The 9069-nt window shown below is 36.1% G+C and overlaps 1 protein-coding gene across 1 annotated transcript; it reads right to left on the bottom strand.

Moving 5' to 3' along the window:
• Nucleotides 1–3452: 3452 nt before the first annotated feature.
• On the bottom strand, nt 3453–7934 carry LOC133516840 (uncharacterized). Its single transcript, XM_061849834.1, has 4 exons — nt 7621–7934; nt 7106–7315; nt 6527–6738; nt 3453–6071 (listed from the first exon to the last, which is right to left on the bottom strand). The coding sequence occupies exons 1-4, from the start codon at nt 7774–7776 to the stop codon at nt 5975–5977; spliced, it is 675 nt and encodes a 224-aa protein (XP_061705818.1). The 5' UTR covers nt 7777–7934; the 3' UTR covers nt 3453–5974.
• Between the last annotated feature and the right edge of the window lie 1135 nt (nt 7935–9069).

The following is a 9069-nucleotide window of genomic DNA, read 5'->3' as shown; positions in this document are numbered from 1 at the left end:
ATTACTTTTAGGAACATTACAAAGTACAGGTACATGTGAGACTTAAAATTTGATATAAACATTATTGTAGGCTCAAAGTTTAATGTTGTTTATGAGAAGGATTGAAAAGCGCTATACCCTCATAGAAGAAATGTCTCGGGCTTTTTACCACATTCATATCACCTATAAATTGTGTTCGTAGGTTCCTTTATATTCTGGAAATGATATGATAGTGCTGTCGATTGCCGATGAATATTATTGCACATGATTTTACAACGAAGCTTTCAAAACAAATTTAACAGTACAATACAATTGTTTGTGCAACATTAATGGCTCCATTTAGTGGTTATTCGCTTCGGATTGTACAGTGATTAATTTGTATAACTGTTTTGTAATATGTATTATTAGAAAGTGAAATAAAATAATTGAAATCATACTGAGTACTTTTTATTGGCTTAGTCAGAAGTATTATATACTTTTCTTTCGTATAAATGAGCGATTGAACGGTCGAGATTTATAAAGCATTCACGATTTAAATCCTAAAAATTCTGCATAAGAAAAATATATAAACTTTTTATGACTTCCCCTACTAACATTATTCCAAACCGTCAGAAAGGAGGAAATACGATATCATTTTTGGTGAGTCAAAATGGTGGGTACCTAAGTAAAAGTAAAAAAAAGCTTACCATATTTTTATACCTAATTTGTACTATTTAAGTACCTCTATTAAAAAATCCATAGATCGTCTGAAATAGACGCTAAGGCCAGTAAGTAAGTAATTAAAAAAATGTACCTCACGGTACTTAAAGTCATCACCAAAAAATAAGTACACCCGCCATTCTGACAGTCAAGTGAGGTCCATGCAAGCTCTCGAACACGGCATTTCTATAAACCTACTGGCTCAAAACTTTGTGACGTCAACAAAAAACGATCAACATTTTAAGGTACGTACTTGCTTTATTGGTATTAATGTATAAATAGTATTTTACTTATAGAGTAGGTAGTTTAATCTCAATTAAAAAGGAATGTCACTGTTAAAACAATAAACATACTTTAAAATATATTTGCAGAAACAAGTGGAACAACCAGATATTGGACGCAACACATACTTAATCAACATAAAGTGCTAAGTTATAATAATAAAGACCCATCCAGACGGGATGTGCAATTTGACAATTTGATCAGCAAAAAAAATATGGCGTCAATCTCATCTAGCGTCCTCGCGTACGTACAACTTCTCAGTGGAATCGGCGACCCATATTTCCTTCTATAGCTGGGTCCACACAGAGCGAGCGAGCGAGCACGTACGTGCAAGGCAATTTCCTCACGCGAATGCTCGCTCTGTGTGGACCCACCCGGCTAATTTCATTATTGCGTCCACAACGCCTGATTGAATAGAAAATTTAATGAGATTGGCGAAACTATGTCCCCTCTGGATTGGCCTTAAACTAAAATTACTGGATGCATTCAGCATTCTTAGTTTCAGTAGGTACAAATATGGATTCGCACTGCATTTAATCATTGACGGTACAGGATGAGTACAGACTAAGACAAATTCTTGCAAATGTAGATGGCGCTGTACGGCTTCGTAAATAGGGTTGTTTCCATCTACAAATCTTAGGGCAGAATTGAATCTCAATAAATTCTTATGGATTATAAGAATATGTTTAAACTACCTTTAGGGGCCTCTAATGAGCATATTTTCGTAAATATTGAATTTAAATAAAATATCTTTTAACACACGTCACGTGACCCAAGTCAAAACGCATTGAAGATTCTGATGACGTCACAACTCTCGGTTTGGCACTGTTGACAGGTGGTTGACAGTTCTTAGGCGATCACCCGAGGCCCCTCCGTCGTCTATTCTCAGTACAAAATTTAATACTCAAGCCGTATCCAGCTTGCCCACCACCTAAATGGCTACGGCTTGAGTATCAAATTTTGTTCTTTATGTCCATAGTTGTGTCAAACCGTAAACTGTGACGTCACACAATTTTCAAAGAGCGTTTGGGCGCGAAAGCATCTTTAAAAATATATTTTGTTAATTTAACATATTTAAAGCCGTTTTAAGGGTAAAAGTTGAATTTTAGGGCAACGTTTGGTTAATATAGAACGTAATACAAAGGTTTAAAAAAATTGGAAACAACCCTAATAGGGTTGTTTCCAATTTTTTGCATTAATTCTAGTAGTCAAAAGTTGACGTTTGACAATAGGGGGTATTACTGCAATGTTCTGCCACCAGAGTGCAGCACTAGCACTTATTCTAAACCATAAAGTAACTTATACATACTGTGCTTTAAGAGAGAAGTATACCACGTGGTCGTACAAAACAATACAAAAAAAGAAAATGTTTTTCCAACCCAAAAAATACTGTTATTTGCTTATGATCGCAAAGCTATTCTTCCCTCTTAAATAGTTTTTGACAAGTTTTCACAGATAATTTCTTACGAATAAATATGACATTGATACATCAAGGCGGTTTGTTTTCAGAGGGCCTGTCGCGAAACCCGATAATTCGTCATCTGCCACTCTATCGCTCGAATATGCAAGAGTGGTAGAGAGGCAGATAGTGGCAATCAGAGGCGGCGTTAGGCGTGGGCGACGTGGGCCACCGCCTACGGCCTCGCGGCCCGAGGGGCCTCGCGCCTCAAACAAGTATATTTCGAACACAACGTAAAAATGATCGTTATTTCTTATGCCACCAGAGGGCCTCGCTAATTGTACTCAAGGTAGTACAATTAGCGAGGCCCTCTGGTGGCACATAAATTTTGGTCTTGCCCCGCCACTGGTGGCAATCAAAGTGTCATTTTAGTTCTGGGTTATATGTAAATTACAAGGTTTATGTTAAGGAATTCAGAAACGTTCCACATCAGCTTATTATTAAAATTCGAAATTAAATAATAAGTAATAAACTACCTGTTTAACGACCTGTCTGGCCTGTAGTGACCCTGCCTATGAAGCTGATGGACCCAGGTTCAAATCCTGGCAAGGGCATTTATTTGTGTGATAATTACGGATATTTGTTCCTGAGTCATGGCTGTTTTCTATGTATTTAAGTATTTATAAATATGTATATATCACATACATCGTTGTCTAAGTACCCTCAACACAAACCTTATTGAGCTTAATATCAGTACATAAGAGCAGTGTATCAAAAGTTTTGTTTGACTTTATTTTTTTTTATACTACGTCGGTGGCAAACAAGCATACGGCCTGCCTGATGGTAAGTAGTATCCGTAGCCTATGTACGCGTGCAACTCCAGAGGAGTTACATGCGCGTTGCCGACCCTAACCCCCTCCCACCCTCGTTGAGCTCTGGCAACCTTACTCACCGGCAGGAACACAACACTATGAGTAGGGTCTAGTGTTATTTGGCTGCGATTTTCTGTAAGGTGGAGGTACTTCCCCAGTTGGGCTCTGCTCTAGACCTGGAATGACATCCGCTGTGCTGTGCTCTACCACACAGAGCGAGATGACATTCACAATGCCCATACCTCTCTTGTGGACGTAGTTTAAGGTTATTTGATAATTATAAGTTATTTAAATTCCTTGAAATAATTGCGGATATTTACTCGCTTAAAAACACATTTAATACCCTGTAGATAAACACACAGATCAATATGCCTACTTTTTGGGACAAGACCGAACTATTACATCTTTTTCCTACTCCTCTACTGTTATCTGTCATTTATACATTCATTAACACGAATATAAGAACATACATAAAAGGTTTCAAGGAAAGTTTATATTGTCTATTCCTCATAACAGCACGTGTGCTTTAAAATCGCTATAACGTTACTGCGATTAATGGCTACCAACCTAACAAAATCTAAACCAATACAGTTTCAAACTAAGTGCATTGCTGGAGACTTACAAAATATTAATTTGGTTGCATAGTAGAAACAATTGCTTCATAAGTCAGAAACACGCATGTGACACCCGTAATATAGCAACACCCATAGACTACGAAGACCGCTTAGCGTTGCTTGTTAGTCTCCATAGGCTAGTGTGGCTAAAATCGAGAACAAAACTGTCCAAAAATTTAATTTAGCAAGAAGCAAGTACCAGGGCCTCATGAGTTACGAGAAGGTGTCGCAGACCGGCCGGGCCGCGGCGGGCCGGGCGCGTAACAAGGTATGCTCGCGTATCTTAGCTATATACTTTTGCTTTCTTTACCTAAATTAAGATTTATTTTTGTTGACTCGTAGGAAAAGTATTGTATGCAACGTTGTATAAGTAGGTCAAAAAATGCTCGTGGCGTATTCCTTTACAATGTTCGCCTACGCCTTCGGCTCCAGCTCACATTGTAGCTCACGCCACTCGCCTTTTTTTACCCTTCTTATACAACTGTTGCATAATAGTACATTACGATACAAGTGCGAAAAATAGGAAATACGAAACGAGTGGCAATAAATTAAAACACGACCGAAGGGAGTGTTTTAAATCGATACGAGTTGCGAATTACCTATTTGCACATGTATTGTACAACGTTTTACAGTACATATGGCCGTTTAAATGTTCGACACAGTAACGTAATATGCTAATTTTCGCACTAGTGCGGTAAAGTAGCACCATAAGTACTGTAAAATACTATTACAGTACTATGGTGCTACTTTATGGCTACGTGCTATGGTGCACTAGTGCGATAATTAGCATTACGTAACTATTTCGAAAGGGTCATATGTACAGTCGCCATCAGATATATCGGAGCGGCCGAGGTGCTCAAAAATATCTGGATACGCACTCTAGCGTCTTGAAAATAGAGACGTGTTCAGATATTTGTAAGCACATTGGCCGCTCCGATATATCTGATGGCGACTGTACATGCACGATTAGATTAGGTAAGGTAAGTCGCAGTTTTTTTCTTTCCTGTTTTTCGCACTTGTATCGTAATTTACTATTAAAGATGCGTTACCTACCGCAGTCTGTATAGAGTTAGACCAAGATAAGTCTGCAGCGATTTTGATAGCCTAGACTGTGCAAGTGTTATTTAAGCGTCAAGCTTCTATGAAATTATGACGTATAAATAGCACTCGAACAGTCTATGCTGTCAAAATCGTTGCAGAGTTATCTTGGTCTAACTCTACAATTGCCTAAATGTTGCAGTTGTTATGTTATAAACTTTTACAGTACATATGGTGCTACTGTCCCGCACGCGTGCGGGAATGAGCACTTTCCGTGCATATGTCGAAGCTATAAAGAGCCACATGTTCTGTAAAACGTACGATAAATGTGCGAATAGGTAATTCGCAACTCGTGTCGATTTAAAACACTCCCTTCGGTCGTGTTTTAATTTATCACCACTCGTTGCGAGTTTCCTATTTTCTGCACTCGTATCGTAAATAACTATTGTAGTATAATAAAACATTATTGATCTATGTGAATGTTCTGGAAGTTTTTAACTAATAATTAATGAGCCACTAAATCCTATTCTATTAAAGCTAATAAATTGACAGTTTTACAAAAAATATTATAATTAAGTTATGACTCATAACATAGTAATAATAACCTAATTCAATTTTAAGTAACAAATTGACAATTTGTTGTTATATAGATGGTTGATTAAATATATTTGTTAACATTGTCATAAATTTCTAATTCATTACATTAACAATATTGTTATTGGCAAGCTGTGGGTTTTCACTAACCTAAAATAAATAAAATATTTACCTCAACACTTAGGATACTTAATTTAATAAAATATTTTTGCTTGTATGATATTTCACACCTTCGTTTTAAAGTGTTAGACATAAAATCAGCTTCCTGGTATTTTTGGAAAAAAAGGTACCTGGTCTATGGTGAGTGTCACACGGGTAGCGGAGAATAGACCTTACAATTATCAGCACAATAACCTAGACCTTAATAGATAAATAACAGTTACATAAAATCTAATTTTACCTAAAATCATGTACCATGTCCTGTATAATGCCTTGTCGTTATTTGAATAATACCTATTATCGAAAAGGATGGCCTTGATACCATCTTTAACAATCCGTTACGCATCAGCTGGCAAGATGTCTGGTATCAAATATTTACAGAGATCCATCTCCGAGTTAACAAATGTTACTTTGCTTGAGGTGTTTTCATCCAACCTGTAAAAAATTATAAATTTTGGATTATTCCCACCTGTTTCTCTCTCTTTCTTTCATAGACATGTTCTGCTCTGTTCCTGGTTTAGTTTTTAATTTTGGGTGCCCTGATAACCAGTGCCGTGTCTAACTGAGCGGCATCATATTTGGTGTGTCCAGTCAAGGTATTAAATATCGATACGGACAAAGTGACAAAAATATGTACACACTATCTTAATATATAGGCAATAAGGTCGTATATACATATTTTTGATACATTCGACGTATCGATATTTAATACCTTGACTGTACGTGTCATTATTTGCTTTTCTTATGTATTATTATTTATTATTTTAAACTATATTTAATATACACATAAGTTTAAAATCCCTCACCACAGTCATAACAAATTAGAAATGCCACGAAAATTCGGAACTTTGTTTAAAAGAAAGAGATTTATTCAGATGTAAAATACTAACCATCCTTTTATAACTGTCCAGCACCCTGAAAAGAATGTGGGTGCGTTGATGATGAGACAAACCCCGAGTCTCTCCGGATAATGTCTACTGAGCAGCCAAATCAGGTTCTTTAGAACTTGGTAATCCATGCAAGACAGGGTGAATCCATTCAAGTCAAACACTATGCATAGATTGTCAATTACTTCCTCAAAACATCTTTTACTGGCATCTTCCTGAAAATTAATACAATTTTTATTTACTATTTTATTTTAAACTAAACTGTTTTTTTTTAATTAAAATATGTTTATTTGGGAAAAATACATATAAAAATATTACATTATTACTTCAGCCAAACCATAATATAGTTTTAGATTGTACCATCAGCCATAAAAGTTCATGGTGACTTTTCAATGTATTCATTCATAATTTCTCCATGCATTTTTAGAGTTCACTATACTTGACTAAGAAATATTTAGGGTATGAAATGGAGAAGAAAACATTTCTTGATAAATTGTTTTTGTGCCTGTATAACCTAGAAGTCCAAGATTCAATTAAATTAAAAGATTTGATTAAAGAAAACTTTTCATTTATGATATTTACCAAACAGTAAACAATAAACCGAGTGAGTTCATCAATGTTGCGATCATTGGAGCTGTGGTTCTTTGCCGGAATGTAGACAATGGGCCGCCCCGTAATGTCCCGGTGTCTAAGAACTCTAGCTTTGTTTGAAAACTTCTCTATTAGTCCTGCATCCTTGTGTAATTCAGTCACACCATATTCTGCACGCCACTTGTTAGTTTTTATTATTGCCTGAAATGTTTTAAATAAAGTACACCATTTTTATAAAAGTTCTTGAGTTAGACCAACCTATGATTTTGCCAGTAAGTATACTACTAGAGTTAGTCCAAGCTAAGTTGTCAGTAACAGTTTTAATAGCACAGACTGTGCAAGTGTTATTGAAATATCATCATTTTATAGAAGTTAGATATCAAAATCGCTGTCAACTTAGCTTGGTCTAACTGTAGTAGTATACTGGAAAAATAAAATTGATAAACAATTGATAACTAGAAAGAAAATCGATAAATTGAAATGAATGCTGAGAGCCACATAGATACCTGGAAAGCGTTGTCAACAGTTTTAAATGCACGAAGATATCGTCGTAGAGAGAAATCGTTGTGGTACTGTTCCGGGTCAGCGCTAACTATTATATTCATCCGTCCCTTCAACTGCCTAAAATCGTCTTCGTTTACTGGTTTTGGTTCCTCTGCCATGTCTCAAGAACTAGATATTTATCTTTATGTAAAGTTCAGATTAGTCAGAATAATTACGAATAATCCTAGTGTCCTAAAGAAGCTAGAAAACAGACTAAATTCTTTAAAAACATTTTTCCTTATCAGTCACAAGTCACAACTGTCACAAGTCACAACACAACACAGATAAGATAACGCCGCAGAATAGAATCATAGATAAAATATTCCTACGTATATAAGGTAAAGAGAGCCCTCCTGAAGTATTTTTGGTAATTTATTCCAAAGCGCCATCTCTGATTTGCATCCGAAACTAACTATGTTTGCGTGCGTGTACATCTACATAATTATGCATCCGTGTGTACTTTCGTCCTATATCATTATTAGATCTACTTGGGTGGTTTACGAGTCAATATTTTGTTTGATTTCTTGTTTGTTGAACAGTTTTTTTGTTAACAAGATACCAAACAAAATATTGACTTGTAAGCCATCCATCTAGACCTACAATTATGTAGAAAAATTATGTAAACTTTATAGGCACATAGTCAAGAGCGAAACATATCCCACTCCCATCCTTGGTGGTCTCATCAAATAGTTAGTCCATTATTACTGGAACCAGATGCACATGTTGTCCACCTAGATGTAATGTAAATAGGTATTTCTGAATTTACTTAGTCAAGAGCACAACATATCCCACTCCCATCCTTGGTGGTCTCATCAAATAGTCCATTATTACTGGAACCAGATGCACATGTTGTCCACCTAGATGTAATGTAAATAGGTATTTCTGAATTTACTTAGTCAAGAGCACAACATATCCCACTCCCATCCTTGGTGGTCTCATCAAATAGTCCATTATTACTGGAACCAGATGCACATGTTGTCCACCTAGATGTAATGTAAATAGGTACTTCTCATGAATTTACTTAGTCAAGAGCACAACATATCCCACTCCCATACTTGGTGGTCTCATCAAATAGTTAGTCCATTATTACTGGAACCAGATGAACATACAGTACAATACAATACAAATACTCTTTATTGCACACCTCAATACAGAAACAGTACAAATAACATGTTGTTCAACTAGATCTAATGTAAATAGGTACTTCTGAATTTATTTATATGTTCATGTGTATGTGTTGTATCTGTACAAAATATAGATTTTAAGTTTTAAATGTTACAAACGCACGTGGAATACCCAGCTCTGAAATAAAGTTATTATTATTTGTATGATTTTTCCATATCTCTAGACCATGGGGTCCCGGACCTTTAGGAGGCGTGTGAGGGGCCGAAGCCGACAGCGCAGAGGCCCTT

The sequence above is a fragment of the Cydia pomonella genome, chromosome 4, assembly GCF_033807575.1.
Source record: "Cydia pomonella isolate Wapato2018A chromosome 4, ilCydPomo1, whole genome shotgun sequence".
NCBI classification, from domain to species: Eukaryota; Metazoa; Arthropoda; class Insecta; order Lepidoptera; family Tortricidae; genus Cydia; species Cydia pomonella.
The sequence above is the reverse complement of the archived record's forward strand: the minus strand, read 5'-3'. Positions and strand labels throughout refer to the sequence as shown.